Source organism: Schistocerca nitens, chromosome 2, assembly GCF_023898315.1.
Source record: "Schistocerca nitens isolate TAMUIC-IGC-003100 chromosome 2, iqSchNite1.1, whole genome shotgun sequence".
Lineage (NCBI taxonomy): Eukaryota > Metazoa > Arthropoda > Insecta > Orthoptera > Acrididae > Schistocerca > Schistocerca nitens.
In genome coordinates, this window is record NC_064615.1 from 205,288,595 (window position 1) to 205,307,537 (window position 18,943).

General features: G+C 37.4%; 1 protein-coding gene across 3 annotated transcripts in view; it reads left to right on the forward strand.

Moving 5' to 3' along the window:
• The window catches only part of LOC126235909 (nonsense-mediated mRNA decay factor SMG8), an 88,375-nt gene that overhangs the window by 48,155 nt on the left and 21,277 nt on the right, over nucleotides 1-18,943 (forward strand). For 2 of the 3 annotated variants that reach the window (XM_049944860.1, XM_049944861.1), the window contains exons 11-13: nucleotides 190-311; nucleotides 8,581-8,742; nucleotides 13,450-13,681. In XM_049944860.1, the coding sequence (XP_049800817.1) occupies nucleotides 190-311; nucleotides 8,581-8,742; nucleotides 13,450-13,681 (516 nt within the window). The remainder of the gene's footprint in view (nucleotides 1-189; nucleotides 312-8,580; nucleotides 8,743-13,449; nucleotides 13,682-18,943) is intronic. The other variant, XM_049944862.1, reaches the window with a different exon arrangement.

Genomic DNA, 18,943 nt, shown 5'->3' on the forward strand with positions numbered 1-18,943 from the left:
TTAATATTGTGATTTTTTGTTGGCATTGTTATGTGTGCATCCTATCTGAAAGATACACAATGCATATTTCAGAATTGAATTTTGTAATAATGCCACACATTTGTTAAACGATATTGTAAGAAAGTATTTGATGTTCTTTTATTTGATTTATTTATTTATTTAGTTATTTATTTATCTTTATGTCATCAGGGCTGCACAACTGTTCTCAAATGGTGCTAACAGCAAAAGGAAAGATAGTTCAGCAAAATGTGTGGAGGGCAAGGAACTTACGGTTAATACACCCCAAGGAAATACCCAAGTTTTCAGCTTAGGTAAGCTAATTTAAGAAATCCAAATCAGAAGGGAACAATTACTCATATTGAGACCTGAGTTTCTCCTGGCGTATACAACTTTCAAATAACTTCCGGGAATTCAGCCAGGTAACACTTTCAGCGACCGCCGATATTTCGGCGGGAGAACACCCCGCCATTTTCAAGGCAAACTGCAACGGACAGGCGGCGTGCATGCAAATTTAATACCTCGGTTCTGCGACAGAAGCAGGAAAGATAACACACACACTGAACACTAGTGCCACCAAAGATGACCAAAGTCAGAGCTATCGATAGTGAGACTATGAATTCACAGGTGAGGCAGCATTGACTCTGTTCCTCTGTTTTTTGACAAGGGAGAGAGCCGGATTCCAAACAGAGTTTAAACAGAAACCTCCATCCCTGTTAACGAGGTTGCTCGCTAGTTTAATCTCAACTGCCTCCTTAATGACACTGTCCCAATAGCTGGACGTGCATGCCAATATCTCGGTGTTATTATATAACATGGGGTGACCAGTATCCAAGCAATGTTCGGCAATAGCAGATCTATTTGGCTGCTGTAATCGTGTGTGCCGTTTATGCTCAGTACATCTGTCCTCCACGGTCCTGATAGTTTGACCAATATATGCCATACCGCAGCTACAGGGAATACGATACACACCTGCCTTACGCAATCCAAGATCATCCTTAACGGAACTCAAAAGTGCTCTAATTTTAGATGGAGGTCGGAAAACACATTTCACATCGTATTTCCGTAAAATACGACCGATCTTATTGGACGTGTTTCCTACGTAAGGCAAAAAGGCAGTAGACTTAGGTGTTGACTCAGAATTATCATCAATCACCCGATGTACAGTTGGTCGATAGCGCAACGCACGTTCAATCTGTCTATCACTATAACCATTTTGACGAAATGTAACTTCAAGATGGGACAGCTCAGCTGGCAAAGTCTCAGCGTCAGAAACGACATGTGCCCTGTGTACCAAGGTACGAAGTACCCCTTCACGCTGAGCCGAATGGTGACAACTATTAGCTTGTAAGTACAAATCGGTGTGAGTACGTTTCCTGTAGACTTCCACCTCCATCGTAAAACGAATGTTCGGGTGGATCGAGTTCAGATGTTCTAGAAAGACATTCAAATTTTCCCTACCGTGAGGCCAAACAACGAAGGTATCGTCAACGTATCTAAAGAAACAGGCGGGTTTTAACGAGGAACGTGCATTGGAGTCGGCGCCTTTAAAACCCGCCTGTTTCTTTAGATACGTTGACGATACCTTCGTTGTTTGGCCTCACGGTAGGGAAAATTTGAATGTCTTTCTAGAACATCTGAACTCGATCCACCCGAACATTCGTTTTACGATGGAGGTGGAAGTCTACAGGAAACGTACTCACACCGATTTGTACTTACAAGCTAATAGTTGTCACCATTCGGCTCAGCGTGAAGGGGTACTTCGTACCTTGGTACACAGGGCACATGTCGTTTCTGACGCTGAGACTTTGCCAGCTGAGCTGTCCCATCTTGAAGTTACATTTCGTCAAAATGGTTATAGTGATAGACAGATTGAACGTGCGTTGCGCTATCGACCAACTGTACATCGGGTGATTGATGATAATTCTGAGTCAACACCTAAGTCTACTGCCTTTTTGCCTTACGTAGGAAACACGTCCAATAAGATCGGTCGTATTTTACGGAAATACGATGTGAAATGTGTTTTCCGACCTCCATCTAAAATTAGAGCACTTTTGAGTTCCGTTAAGGATGATCTTGGATTGCGTAAGGCAGGTGTGTATCGTATTCCCTGTAGCTGCGGTATGGCATATATTGGTCAAACTATCAGGACCGTGGAGGACAGATGTACTGAGCATAAACGGCACACACGATTACAGCAGCCAAATAGATCTGCTATTGCCGAACATTGCTTGGATACTGGTCACCCCATGTTATATAATAACACCGAGATATTGGCATGCACGTCCAGCTATTGGGACAGTGTCATTAAGGAGGCAGTTGAGATTAAACTAGCGAGCAACCTCGTTAACAGGGATGGAGGTTTCTGTTTAAACTCTGTTTGGAATCCGGCTCTCTCCCTTGTCAAAAAACAGAGGAACAGAGTCAATGCTGCCTCACCTGTGAATTCATAGTCTCACTATCGATAGCTCTGACTTTGGTCATCTTTGGTGGCACTAGTGTTCAGTGTGTGTGTTATCTTTCCTGCTTCTGTCGCAGAACCGAGGTATTAAATTTGCATGCACGCCGCCTGTCCGTTGCAGTTTGCCTTGAAAATGGCGGGGTGTTCTCCCGCCGAAATATCGGCGGTCGCTGAAAGTGTTACCTGGCTGAATTCCCGGAAGTTATTTGAAAATTACTCATATTATCATAAAATTTGGCTGCTGTAGTATTCCTCTTAGCTACTAAAACTCTTATTACAACAAGATATTATTATGATGTTAGAAATGACATTATAATTGCCTGTAATATGTTAACTTGATTTTTTTTCTGATAGTTTTGATAATTCAGACATGGATACACTGAGAAGATAAATTAATTTGTTTCTTGTGGGAGTGAAAGTGTATGAGGTTATGAGTTTTGCAGAAAAAGAAAATGAGGAAACAAAATAGGAAATGAAAGTGAAAGGAAGAAAATCAAAGTGAGAAGGTTACACCATAAAACAGAAAGAATAGATGAGATTGTTTGGACAAGGGGAAACAAATGACTGGCATACATGATTAAACAATGGGATGGGATAGATTGCTATTTACTTACATGTAGCTTTCAGCTATATCCTTTGTCAGTAAAGAAAAACACACACACACACACACACACACACACACACACACACAAACACACAAGGGCGGGGGGGCAAGCACATCTCATTTCTTTCTTTGTGTGTGTGTGTGTGTGTGTGTGTGTCTACTGACGAAGGCTGTGGTCGAAAGCTGCATGTGAGTGTCTTTTTAATCACACCTGTCTGCAACTTGACGTGTCTTCTTTACAGTAAGTAGTGATCTATCTTTTCCTACAGTGTTGACATACATGATTAGTGAACATAAATGGCAAGACAGAGATGATGGGAACAATCACAATTGTGATGGAAGAATAATGTTCAGAGAAGTAAAAGATAATGAAATCTGGCTTAGAGGCAAATTATTATGAGAATGAATCAAAGAAATTTCTGCATATTTTCTTGTCCACAAGTAAATGATGCTTGTGTTTTAATTTTTGTTTCCATGAGGCTTCCTGGCAGATAAAAAGTGTGTCTGCGATTGTGCCCCAAACATGGACTCTGGCCTATCTTTGACTATGACCTATCTTCATAGCTTCAATTCTGTCAGTACCTCATTTGTACTTTCCAAACTTCATAGTATCTCTCCTGCCACCTTGCTACACTAGCATTCCTGTTTTTTTTTTTTTTTTAAAAAAAAAAGGCATGGATAAAAATGGCTTTTTCACAGTGTAAGGGTGGTTTCCACAATCTGCAATACAGGACAGAGCATATATTGCTGTGGCACTTTCTGACAGAAGAAAACTGAGTCTCTGTCAACTTAAATAGCCAAACCCTTGAGATCACTTTATTATACATATTATGGAAAAAAGAGCTACTTACTGTCAGAGAACGGAAAATACGGTGTTCAACATACAAAGGAAAATTCAATGGAGGAAATTAATAAATTTGATTTAGAATTGCTTGCCAGTAGGAGGTGAAATGTGTGGTACTGCTGACAGACACATGTAAAAGTAAAAGTTATTATTATTCTTAGTGTTATTGTTATTCAGATTTTGGAACTAATGATTCCTTCCACAGGTGAGTCCCCCTCATCCTGCAACCTGGATGACCTGTCCTTCATTTTTAACCTTCCCCAAATATCTCCCTCTTCTCTGCATGGAAGGCATTATTAGTTCCGAAAGCTAGGTAGTGTGTCACATTTACTTTTCTATGTATGTTTTGGCAGTACTACACATTTTGCCTCCTAGCCAGCAGTTCTGTCTCAAACTTATTGTTAAGTATAGTGTTGAATAATTCTGAGAAATTTTTGTATTGTCAGAAGGGGAAAAAATCATAATAAATTAAATCAAAAGATGTATCTTTACATAGACAAAAAAGTTCCACTATGAAATGAGGTGTTTTCAAATTTTTAAGGGAAGAAGAATGTATGAAATGTTAAAAAGACTAGATCTGCAAAACCATTCTTGCTACAAGAAGTGAAGAATAAGGACCTATGTTAAAGTTATGGCAATATAGAGTAAATGTTGGGGTGCTATGCTACCAAACTAAAGTATAAAAAATAGCTGTTGTAAATAATTAAATAATAATGAAATAACAGATGGAATGACTGAATATGGAAACACCCCTGAACTTCTGATAAACAGTAGAAAATTGATGAGACCCTAGGAAGAAATCAGTAAAGAAATAGGAAACAATTTCAGCCATTAGCTATTTGGGAATACTTGCAACATCAACTGCAGAACTACCAGTAACATTGACTTCAAAGTGGACACAGGTCATGAATAATGTCAGAAATGCGTTGTTGGAGGTACAGAGGAAACTACAGAGTATAGGAAATGAAAAACATCAGTCATCATTAAAGCAATTGGAGTGTTTACTGGGATTATTCTTTGTATCAGGAATCAAAGTAGGTTCCAGGTGACTGAACATATTGAATTATGTACCCACCTATGTATGGATGGGGAGTGTATGTTTTAGTACTAGTAGTTATCTGTTTTCTGTCCGATTTGCAGATGCAGGTGCAGTGCATTTAGGAAGAGATCCTCTACTTTTCTGTATGTGCAAGAATCTCCTTAATTTTATTAATGGTGTTCTCACATGCTATGTACGAGGTCTGTTCAAAAAATCCAGAACATTCGGAATTTCCCGCCAATGGTATGTTGGAGTGAAATGAGGATGGCATCCCTGCACAAGCCTGTGTTTAACGTATAACTACCAGAAGCTTTATTGTTTTATGTCTGTTAGATATTGTTCAGTGCCATATTGAGTAGAACATTGTGTCACACAGTTTGTGAATTTCGAGATGGCAGAGTTAGAGGAGAAAAGTGTCTGCATTAAATTTTGCGTGAAACTCAAGAAAACCTTTACAGAGACACACCAAATGATGCAGGAAGCCTATGGCGATGAATGCTGAAGCCGTACTCAGTGTTACAAATGGTTCACATGGTTTAAAAATGGCCAGACAGAAGTTAAAGATGACCCTCATGATTCTTGAGGTTTTCCCAACATACTGAATATTCTATGAAGTTTTGGGATTGCAGCCAGATCATGTTGACTCCTTGCCACAATATTTCAGCTGGCTATTGTCCAGTCCTCTCCAGGTGAGTGTCTTCCACTGGACGGTTGCCAGCCAAAATATTGAGGTAAAACAATATGATCCAGCTGCAATCCCAAAACCTCATCGAAAGATGACCCTCATTTAGGATGCCCTTCTATGTCTACCAATGACACTCATGTCAGGAATGTCAACGAAATTGAGCATACCAATTGAAGAGTGACTGCCCGAGAGATTGCAGAAGAATGTAACATTTCAGTTGGATCTTGTCATGAAATCTTGATACAATATTTTGGAATGCATTGTGTTGACCCATGGCTCATGAATCAGGACCAGAAAGACCTTCACCTCACAATCTGTGAAGAGCTTTTAAATCATGCAAATGAGAATGAGATGTTCCTTAAGAGAATCATAATCAGTGATGAGACATGCATCTACAGTTATGATGTTTAGATGAAGGTTTAGTCTTCACAGTGAATCAGGAAAGGTTCTCAAAGACAAAAAAAACTCATAAGGTCAGGTCAAATGTCAAAGCTGTGCTGATAGTTTTCTTTGACTTTGTGGCATTAGTTCATCGTTAATTCATGCCTCAGGGACAAACTGTTAATTTATGGTATTATTGGGTCATGTTGCGACGCCGGCGCCTGCTAGAAAATGTGAGAAGGAAATGGCATGAAGTGTGACAAGACAATTCATAGCTCTCGCGCAACACAATAACCCACCCGCACCTCCATCCATGGTGGTGCATGACTATTGCACAGAAAACAAAAGCACTGTGCTGCCTCATCCTCCATACTCTCCAGACATGGCCCCTGCAGACCTTTTTTTTTTATTTCCAAAGATGAGAACCCCATTGAAAGGAAGAAGATTGGCTACGATAGATGAGACAAAAGAAAATTTGCAGATGGCACTTCGTGCAATCCAGCAAGAGCCGTATTGAGACTGGTTCTGGAAGTGGAAACAGCATTGGGAGAAGTGTATCAATTGTGGAGGAGAATATTTCCAAGGATACCTTGCAAAACCAGTAAAAGGTAAGCATAGAAAAATTTTGTGGGTGAATTTTTGAAAGTTCTGGAATTTTTTGGACGGACCTCTTTAATGAACAATGGGGGTGTTATGACTATGGTATTTTCTGTAAAAACATATTCACAGCATCTGAATAATAGCATTTTTAGAATCCTTTCTTGTAAAGTCTCCCATATAAGTCTGTTGAGCTTCTCTATAATACTTTAGTGCTCATAATATAAATAAGTCACAAATTAGACAATTTTTCTCCAAACATTTTCAATTACATCACTCATTCTGACATTATATGGATCCAGAGCAATTGAGAACTATTGGAGGATGGACTGCACAAATGTTTCTAAGGTTATTTATTTTGTATGTAAACCACACATTCAGGTTATTTATTTTGTATGTAAACCACGCCTTTTCAAAGTACTCTCAGTTAACAAGTCTGACAAATGCTTTTCTTATCTCAAAGAATGGAAACAGTCAGAAGAGCAGAGACCTATGAGGTATCACCTTGTTAATATATTGTGTCAAAGTATTTATAAATATTAGAGGGATAGTTTTTCAACTGATTTTACATGAAGAGAAGGGGAAAGATAGTAATGGTTCTGTGTGTTTCCTCATTTGTCATAAGAAAAGTAGTTGACATGCATTTCAACCAGGTGAAGTAAAAGAGGCCTGCAACAGCCTCATAAGAAAGAAAATGAATTCTTGGAGACCATTAACCTGAAAGAACTTGAGGAGTCTTTAAAGCAAAGGTGATTTACTAATGATTTACAGTAGAATCCAGAATGGGACTTGAGTCAGGGTGGCATGAGGAAAAGAACACCACATAAGCATTTCACATTTCTATTCATCATAGTGAAGAATCAAATGATAAACTCAAAGATCTGTTTCTAGCCTTTTGCACGTACGTTCTTAAATATTGCTTTAAATTAAGAAATACAGGACGAAAAAAAAAAGTGGTCCAAGGAAATTAAATGGATTACTGTGTACTCCAGGAATGAAATAGGTCTTACACTCAAAAAATCTTACAGTTCCTCCTCACTATGTGAATATTGTTATCAGTTTTGATGTTGATTATTGTCTGTTAGTGGTTAATCTGTTTTCTTTGTCACTGTTTGGAGCCATTGTGTAATGGTCATTTTCATCAGTCAAATCCTCTATGTACAAAAAGTGTAAGTGTAAGTACTGAGGTTTTTTTTATTGTTGGACGTTGGAAATATTCGATGACTGAAAGAAAATGAAAAGCATAAGCAGGTATAATACTAAAAAAGGGAATTTTGTGTATGGGAATGCAGTTTTTTGCTTGAAATTCATTGGATATTGAAAAATCAGTCAGTCAACAGTGACTGGAGGTAATTTCTTCTTATTATTAATTGCTTTAACCATAAAATACTTGTTGATTCTGTAGCCTTTTGTTAATTGGTGACATAATCAAAATGAAAAATGCTAGAACAGCTATAAAATGCCTGTATGCAGATATTAAAGGGGCAAGGGCAACATTTCGATAGAAAAAATGATGCATGGAGTCTTTGAAGAAAGAAATAGAGAGGGGATTAAAGAAGAAACTGATATATGGCAGAATGATATGCACACATTTGGGAAACTGGAGTTGAAGGAGATTATGATTAAGATAATTGTCTTCTAATATGTAATTCTCAAGGATTTAGAATGTAACTCTTTGGATAGGTTTATGATGCATTGCATTGTTTATTGTCTTTTCATTTGTTATTTGAGAGGTAATGTTAATTTAGTTTGAATGGAAACTTACTCTTTATGTCAGTGGTCTTTTCAAGATTCATCAGTGATTTAATTTCAGTCTGTAACTTATAAAAATAAACTATAACCAATAATCAAGTGGATTAGAATAAGATACGATTGTGTTTCCACTCGAATCATTAAATTTGTTTTTCACATTTTGGGTGTGCTAAGTGTTAGAGAAGCTGTTCCAGTATAGGCAAATTGATTGTGCATGCAGCCGGATTTGTATCAGGTCAGTCCGCAGGCAGTGATTTGATCCAGGAAGAGATTGTCAGCAGCCGTCTTAGTCCTCATCCAAATCCACCACGTGAGCAGAGCCCTAGTGACGGACACGAGATTGTAATACAAGTCTCAGATGCTGATAATGATCCTAATAAAGGTAATTTATTTGCTGTATTCATATCTAAACTAAAGAAAACATGCATGTTCATCAGCTGAGAAAATTCTAATTGGCCTAAAAGATGCATCCGAAAAGTGATAAGAAGACATTTATTTTTCTATTTGCCCAGAAACACAAATTCGTTGTGTAAAAGTATTCCAGTTCCAGTTTTTATGTTTGGGTATGCAACCTCCATTTGTCGATTTCATGCATGAAAACTACAATTTTTCTTGCTGCTGCATATGTTGTTGTTGATGTTGTTGTTGTTCTTGTTCTTGGTCTTGGTGTTGGTGCCACCTGTCTGAAGACAGCTTTGGTGCAGCTCTCCATACTGGTCTATCGTGTGCAAATCTTTTCATATCTACGTAACTACCATTTTTTCCTATTTGAACCTGCTTACTATATTCGGTTTTCAACTAAAGTCTCTCTGCCCGCCTCCCCTCCTCCACCTCCCCGTGTTTCTCTGTTACTAAGTTAATTATTCCTTGATACCTCAGATATGTCTTATCAACATATTCCGTCTTTTAGTCAAATCATTCCATAAAGCTTTTTTCTCTCCAGTTTAGGTCTGTAACTTTTCATTAGTTACTTGATCTATCCATGTAATTTCAGCATTCTTCTGTGGTGAACGGATATTTCAAAAGCTTCAATTCTCTTCTTGTCTGTACCATTTAGCATCCGCATTTCTCTTCCATATATGGCTACATTCCAAAAGAATGACAAGTTTGTTTGTGTGACTATCTTCCACAGCAGGTGTGTAAATATTTATTTTATAAATACAAATGCATTTTTTTGCTACAATCTGTATTTATTTATATTTCAGATATGTTTCACCTTTTAAATTAAGGTATCTTCAGTGGAGTGAATGATTCTTCATTTGAGGTGTAACCTTGGTCAAGTGGTGTAACAGGCAGTGATGGAATTTATATGTTGAAACAACTACTCTTTGTTTATTAATCATGAACTCAATTCAGGACAGCTTTAGAGGACAACAATCCACACTCAAGCACAACTGAAAAGTCCAGCTTGAAGATGTGTAGTGGGTGCCTACAGTGACGAAGTCTGTAATTGTCAGTAATGATGATGAGCCAGGAGGTGCTGAGGATGATGACTGGCATGTACTATGTGGCAGTGTGCTCATGGACTATCAAGATGCAGATCCGATCTTCAGCCGCAACTGATAAAGGTTCAGTGGCTGATGACCTCGGTAAATGCATGAGATGGAACTGTCTGATTGGTAGCAGCAGCAGCAGCAGGCATTGTGGTCCGAAGCATAGACTCGGGGTGGCTGACGGTCGGTATGGAACCGAGTGGAACTCACTGTCAAGGGGCTGAGTGGCGAACTAAGTATCCATCAGCAGAGGAATAATAGGCACGGAACATGTGACCACACAGACACAAATAGATTCCTATGACCTGAGTGTCCTATATCAGTGTGACTTGTGCCCCCAGATGTTATGGCAGCCTGTAGGAGGGTTGGTGATAAACAGCCCATCAAATCTTCTGTTGACAAACAACCTCCCACGGTGAAGCAGGGGCCATACCCTGCTCACAAAGCATATCTGTGAGTGTGGTGGCTGAATATACAGTGGTCCAGCCCTAGGTGTGCTACAGTTTATCCGGCTGAAGTCTGTGTTTCTCCTCATCTGGTCAAAGGTAGATATCACACTGTCACTTCACTTATAAAACATCGACACATTTTCATGTCAAAATCTTTTTGTTTTGTAATTTTAAAATTTCTTTAGAAAATTTCTATGGAATACCACTACTGATCTAGCAAGAGCAGAAGATTTTTGTTAAAAGAACTGTGAGCACCCTCTGTCTTAAAAGAGTTGCACAGTTATCGCCATATCAGTAGTGGTGTTTCATAGCAATTAGCTTATGAAATATGAAAATTACAAAACAAAATGTTGTGACATGAAAATGTGTTGCTGTTTTATAAGTGAAGTTGTGGTGTGACCTCTAACCTCTGACCAGTTGAGCGAAAACAAAGATTTCAGCCAGGCTAATGAAGAACTATTAAATTCACTGAAGACACCTTAAAGTAAAAAGCAAAACAAGCCTCAAACATAACTAAATATAGATTAAAGCAAGTAAAGGGCATTTAAATTAATTAAAACAATGTCCAGAAAAATACTTCCTAACACTTAAATTTATATTCAGTGTTAAAGTATTTCTCTTTTTCAGAACATATTTTGTTGCTGTTGCCAATCTCGTTTTTTTATTCATTTATTACTCATACTTGCATCAGTTAATTTATTGCTTGCGTAACAAAACTCCTCTGCTGTTTTTAGTGTCTCAGTTGCTAAACTTATTTGCTCAGCATCACCTGACGTACTTTGATTATGCTGTATTAGCCATGATTCATTTTTATTTATGGTTCTCTTGATAATGTCTTTTCAAGGCTCTATCCATTCTGTTTAAATAATCATCCAAGTTTTTTACTGCCTTTGATAGAATTACAATCTTAGGGCAATCCTTAAAGCTTTTATTTCTTCTCTCTGAACTTGTTTTTCGTGTACCACTTTAGTTTTTTTTTTTTATTGCTTACTCAACTGAATAAAAAGGAGGTTGGGCTAAAGCCCTTTCTCACTTTCTTCTCAGTTATTGCTTCCTTTCGTGTCCCTCCACTCTTAGAAATTCAGTCTGATTCCTGTATACATTGTAGGTAAGCTTTCATTCCCTATATTTTATCCCTGATAACAAAGAATGTATTCCACTCAATATTTTCCCTAGCTCTATTTTTTTTTAATATCTACAAGGGCTATAAATACAGGTTAGCCTTCATGGCTTGCAGTGATTATATAGTTTTCCATTCAAGATTCCACTGAACAGCTTCCTATTTTGTTCCCCCCCCCCCCCCCCCCAAGTCCACATTTTCTATTAATTTTCCTTCTCTTATGTTGTATCTATGAAATTCCAGTCTCCCAACATTAAATTTTTATCTCTTTCAGTTTGAAGAATACTTTGTTTTATCTCTGTGTATATATTTTTCTAACATCATCTTCTTCTGTGACACAAGTAGACATACATACTGTTGCTACTGATATGGGACATTGCTTTGTGTTTGCCTTGGCTGTGGTAACCCATTCACTTGCTGTTCATAGTACTTTGCCTGCATTTTCATGTTATTGTTCATTATTAGGTCTGCTCTTTCATATAAGTATTAGCTTATCACTCCATAATATTATCACTGAATAATGCATGCTAAAGTTTAAACAGTGAATGCCAACTCTAAAAAGTTGCAGGTTTTACAAGAATTTCTAAATGTACAAAATTGAGAGCATATAATTTGAAATGCACAAATTTAACCAGAAACTAGGAAGTATCAGCAAAATTACTGTACTCCATACCTAGAACCTAGAGAACCATTATACAGGGATACACAGCAGTGTACGGAAAATGTCACTAATGGCTGGAGATGGTTCATTAGATAAGTAGTAACTGGTAAATGAAGGAGTGATTACATGTTTGGCTGGAAAACAGGAAAAAATTCGTAGGTAGCAATGTGCATCCAAGTATATATCGAGTACCTTGAAAGGAGTTCTGGTCAGGTTCGCCAAGAATGAGAATTAAACGGGGCAGTGTTTTCGCTTTGGAATAGAGATCTTTAGTTCTTAAGTGGGAGTCCAAGTATGTTGATATAGAAGCTGAAGTTGTTTGTATTTCAGTGCTAAGATAACATTGGTGCATGTTTGTACAGAGTGGAATAAATGTTCTTACATTTTAACAATGCTGTTGGAGTTTTTTTATGATAAATGATATGGTAGAAATATGGCTTTGGATTGGCCACTACCGTAAGCTAAAAATGAACTTACATTTTCTTGATATGCGAAATAACACTACACCTTAAACACAGTCTCTCAAAAATATATTCAGTTAGCCAAATAATTGTTTATAATGTAGAAAAGCATTTTTACTTGCCATAAACTGTATATGTTACATTTATTCTTGACCAATTTTGTTTACTTCATTCATCATCAACTGGAAGAAAAATTATAACATCTGTGAGTTTAGAAACACATATTTCTCAAAATTATAACATCTGCTGGTTTAAAAATGCATATTTCTCTTAGAAGGCACGTATGTGTACCAAAGTGTATATTACAGTTTCTTCTTTGAGAAATATCCATTTGTAAACCAACGGGTGTTATCATTTTTCTTCCAGTTTACGACTGTTGAAATAATCAAAACCATTCAAGAATAAATCTAATATATACAGTTGATGGAAAATAATAATGCTTTTCTGTAAATATTTCACAGGTGTGTCTAGTTACCCACACAAATTTTTAAACTATCTATAAGATGATTTAATTTAATAATAAAAAAAATTCTCTTCACTGAAAATCTCTCACATCACCCTTAACAATTTTAAACACTGAAGTAACATACTTATATTACAAGGTTTTACTCTGACAGAAGTTGTTAAAAATGTCTTGTAGTATTCTATTCTTTGTTCTAAAGAAAACAGAGGGTCCAGTTAAAAAAAAAAAAATCGAGATATTCTTATATTTCTGTCAATTTATTTTTTGTTTTGTATATTTAATGTTTTGTTCCTTTGTAGCTGTCAACAAAGAAGTGGGTCGTCATGGTTTTCACTCTTTCTTCTTACCTTCCAAATTTGATATGTGATACACTGGTGTGAAACAATGAAAACTGTGATCATAAATTAAGCTGATGCATTGATACAATGATTCATGTCTGCAGATAAATCTCTGGTACGGCAGCCTTCAACAACAGAATACCTGCCGGGCATGTTACATACTGAGTCACCAGCTGGTTTGTTGCCACAGTTCCCATCTTGGGCCCTGACATGCTTGGGACCAAGCAGCTTGTACTCTCACAACCTAGGTCTGCAGGATCAACAGCAAGCTGGGCTGCTCGGAGGTTCTGCATATCTACTTCCATGGGATGTTACTGTGCGCCTGGAGCATCATAGGTATTGCCACCAATATGGATTATTGATTATATACAGGGTGAACTGGAATTCCACCAAAAAAACTTTCAGAGGTTGTTCAGGGATATCTTCTGAGTATTTTGCTGTAAGGGACCCATGGTTTCTGGCGGCTCGTTATAGAATTATTTCATTTTGTTTGGTTCCTTGGCCCACTTAGCTAAATAACTGCATTGCACTGAAAATAGCCCACGACAGTGCAAATTTCGATGATATGCACTGTGTGTCTTGTTTCCATTCACTGGCGGCACCTGCTGTTGAAGGTATTAATGCTCCCTTTACCTCATTGTACCCAAGTTTGCGTTCAATACTGCTTTTTCTGTCTAGGGTTTTGCTTTCCATCAGTGTTAACTGTGCATTAACAGTGATACACAGCAGTACTATGGACATGTTTCCTATGAAGAGTATGGGTTCACTGAATGCATTGGAAGAGCAATATGGTGACATTATACTGAGCTGTCACAACAGCAACACCAGTCACATCAGCTATACATAGCTATGTGAAACCAAATCCTGATTTTTGTGTTGTGTATTTTGGTGATTACATATTACATGCTTTTTCACTGTTGTGAAGGTTTCTTGTCAGAAACAATGGTAACAGTGGTAACAAACTACATTACTATTCTGTAAAGAGCCACCAGATGCTTTGGGTTTCTTACACCAAAATGCTCACAAAGTAACCCTGTACAAGCTCTGAACGTTTGTTGATAGAGTTCTGGTTGACCCAGTATACAGAAAGCTCATATAATATATTACTACTTTCTATGGAAATTACTGTTAGAAGAAATTTTATCATCAGTTTTTGTGTCCATTGCAAGATGGATAATATGAGATAATACCTATGTTGTGTGCTATCTTTGAAGAAATGCTTTAATTGCTGATTTTTATGTTATGGCCATTAGACTGTGGTTCAAGGCATGATTCTTTGCCTAACATTTCATCTTCCAGTGCTAGAGACATTGTCACAATCTTTAATGACTTGGAAAGTAGTTACAGTCTCAGACAAACTGAGCAAGCTGAACGTTTTATATGTATCCATGCAATGGTTGGATTGTGATGTCATCAGACTGCTGCCTAAGATCACTTAGTCATGCTGACATAAGTTATTGAGCTTGTAATGGGCAGGAGCTACTGCTGTTTGTTTTATTTTGCAACAAGGCCCACAAATTTTCGAATTTCAATCATTCTTTCTTTGTTAAAGCCGTTTTTGGGTTTTCGAATTTACAATATATGACCTCTGTGTACATCATAGTGCAGTACTGATTAGAGCTTGCTAAAATCACAGTATCAGAGAAACAAATTTGGTGGTTCCCTCATCCCAATGCATGATCTGATACTGCTGATATACCCATATGGTCCTAGCAAGAATTGCTTTTCTGTTTGTTAAGCAGGTTCTAATGCTTCTTTTTGTATTTTCTATGTACACCTGGCTGTAAGTTGACGGAATTTTATATACTTCTGCTGTGGCAAGCAGGAGACATAGGTCCATTGGTCCATTGCAATGTTCAAATATTCGCACACCTTTCTTGTTCATTTAAACATAGTATCAAATCTGTGTTTTTGGAGTGCTCTGCCGATGCGGTCAGGTACAGTTTTTACCAATGGAAGGAAAATTTTCTCTTTAATTGGTTCCTTTTCAGTAGATACCTTATAGGATGTAGTGCTTTATTTATCTCTTTCTCAGAGTAGGCATTTCTTCTGAAGGCATTTCTTAAATGATCAGGCTCATCTTTCAAGTACTGTGGTTCACAGATTCATTTCACCTGGTTGCGACACTCCCCTTGCCTGTAGTTGACGATGCACGCAGTTTTTCGTATCTTGAAGTCTCGTGTCTTGATGTACTGAAAAGGTATTCTGGAAACTGATACTATGAAGGATAGTGCCAAACGATGTACAGCACATGATAGATGAATTTTAAAAGTGGTTCATTCCACTTTATCTGCACCATAACATTGTTGGTGGACAGTTACGGTTTTACAAATAACAGTTTATACAGGTAAAGAGACACACATCTTTTCCTTCACACACACCTCCGGAAGAGAACTCTCCCACTCATTAATCAGATCCAAGGTACTTGTTGAATTTCACAGCAGTGTAATATAAAGTGACAGGAATGTGAAATTAATGGTGCAAACAATATAGTTTGCAGTGTGTCTACCAGAAATAATAACACTGCCCAGTAAATAGTGTTTCTGGAATGTTAGCACTTTGAAGTTACAAGTCTATTATTTCCCACAAGATGCTACAGATAAAAGAACTTTCATGGCTGTAGACTCTTTACATTAATTGACATATTTGTGGCAAATATGAATACTGGTGGTGGACCTTTTGTACATAGATATCACTCATGTGATTACCTATCACGAACTTAATATGTGATTTGATGTCTGTGTGCTGGCTGGCCACAGACTCTAAGGTACAGAAATGTTTTCCAGTTACTTCCTGGCTGCAGACTCTCACGAACTAATAGAGAGATGTTACATCATTGCTTGCCAGATTGTAATGTGATCCATCATGGATGTGACACTCAGTTACTCACCAGTCGCAGATTGACTATTTTTGGGAAAGGTTTGCTATTTAAAGACAGGTGTAAGAGTATGATGCGATTTCTGAAACTACTTAATGCTTTGAAAATCAGTTAGGTTAGATTTTACTCTTCTGTATGGACTCTAAGAATTCATTATTATTTGGTTTATGAACAAATGTATCAGATTAACTTCGTAAAGTGTAAAAGTATATAGAACATTATTATTCTTTTGTCACCTAAAACCACCTATTCATGAGTATGGCTTCCATTTGAAATAAATCTTTTATGATCCCAAATTATTCAAAATCTTAGTTAATGACAGAATTAATTAGTGAAAGGAGTTGTCTGATTCAGAAAAAATATAGCAACAAAAATATATCATCGAAGTTCCGAATCTTGTGTGCATTAAAATGAAATAGGCAATTGAAATTTTGGGGATCTCGACTTTTAATGTATGTTATAATGCAAGTTAAGTTATATCTGATAATTTAAGCTATGTTCTCAGAAAGTTGGGATTGTCTGCTTTTGGATGTGTGGTAACAGTCCTCCTATGCTACCAATTAGCTCAAAATGTTTTTAATTGTATGATGATGTCATAACTTCAATTAGCTGTAAGTTTTAATTGCTCTGGATTCTAGCAAAACAAGCTGCATCATTGTAATCAGGATTAAACAGTTGAAATATAAGGTTAAATGAAATTTTGAATTTTAATTACCATACAGTGATGCACCTTCTTAGAAATTTCTTCTTCAAATTAAGGGCTGTGTTTGATATTAGCAGACTTCTCTTGGCCAGGAATGCACCTCTTACCAGTGCTAGTCTGCTTTTTATGTCCTCCTTGTTCCATCCATCCTGGGTTATCGTGCTGCCTAGGTGGCAAAATTTCTTATCTTCGTCTACTCCGCGACCTGCAATTCTGATGTAAAGTTTCTGTCTGATCTTGTTTCTGCTACTTCTCATTAGTTTCATCTTTCTTCAATTTACTCTCAATCCATATTCTGTACTCATTACACTGTCCATGCCATTCAGTGGTTCCTGTAATTATTCTTCATTTTCAATGAGGACAGCAATGTCATCAGCAAACCTTATCATTGATATCCTCTTGCCTTGAATTTTAATCCCATTCGTGAACCTTCCTTTTATTTCCATCTAAATTAGATATAGATTCCATTCTATATTAGATATAGAATGAAAAAGTGAAAACATTTTAGTTATTCCTGGGAGCATAAAACGTAACAGATCTTTTGATAACTCCTCTTGTCTGCTTTAGATGGTGATTGGAATTTCTGTATGGGTATCTATCTGTGTATTGATACAGTGTTTAAACCAACAGAAAAGTTGTGTGAATGTCTGAACACTGCAAGGGATCTATGTGTAAATTAAGATTTCATTTTGTGCACGTACATCTACACTCTGCAAAACACTGTGAAGTGCATGGCAGATGATATGTCCCATTGTACCAGCTACTAGGGCTTTTTTCTCATTCCATTCACGTGTGGAACATGGGAAGAATGAAATGCCTTTGTGTGTGGTGTAATTAATCTAACCTTGTCATCACCACTCCTATGGGAGTGTTTTGTAGGGGACGGTAGTAGATCCCTACAGTCATAATTTAAAGCTGGTTATTGAAACTTTGTAAGTAGCCATCTCGTGATAGATTTTGTCTACCTTCAAGCATGCCAGTTCAGTTTCTTCAGCATCTCTACGACATTCTCCCATGGCTTAAACAAACCTGTGACTATTAGTGCTGCTTTCCTCTGTGTATGTTCAGTATCACTGTTAGTTCTGTTTGGTACAGGTCCCACACACATGAGCCACATTCTGGGGTGGAATGTATGTCATTTACAACCAATCTTCCTTGTAGATTGGCTGCATTTCCATAGTATTCAACAAATAAACTGCAGTAGAACCTACATTAATGGTCGCTTTTGGGAGCAGGTGGTGGTTGGAATGCTAAAAAGGTCGGATATTCAGAGGAGAATGAAAGTAGAGCTCAAAATTATGTAATAAATCGAAGTAAAAAATCCATAACAAAGAGAAATGAAAACAAAATTTTAGACACTGAAAATCTATTTTAAAATGTGTGTGTGTGTGAATTTTTTTTTTTTTTTTTTTTTTTTTGCTGCATCATGCCACTTTTTTTGCCCACAATATGTCCATAGCTGTAGTGGTTGGCTGTTGTTCCAAATATTTGAGGTCAGTTTCAAATGCATCCTTTGGTGCAGAGTGGATGATCTCCAACACTTTTCTGTTGCAAAACAAAATCGGTGATCTGATCATCTTCAGATTCTTCAAACAGCACCAATGTTGCCACCCTTTCCAGCCTTTCCTCCACATCAGCATACTGGATATAATTCTGAAGAGTTTGAAAATCAGTAACTAAACCAGCAGTGTCTGACTCATTAGTTCTGGAAGTTCTTACTTTTGGTTTAGGGTATTACAAACTTTCTTCCATGCTTTTTGTAGAGTGGTTTTTTTGAGTTCTTCCCAAGCATGAGCAACTGTGTGAATTCCGTCTTTTATGTCAAGGCTTTTCATTGCTCCAAAAAGATCTCAGCCCTCTTGTGTTTTCTCCAATAAAGGGCTGACGTAATTCCTCCTGCAATGTCATTTTAACCACTCAGTAAAAGTCTGCTCCATTAGTTGGATTATTGAAGTCACTTTGAGGGCAGGGGGGGGGGGGCAGGGAAGGGGGGCAGTAATGTAGCTTTTTTGTAACC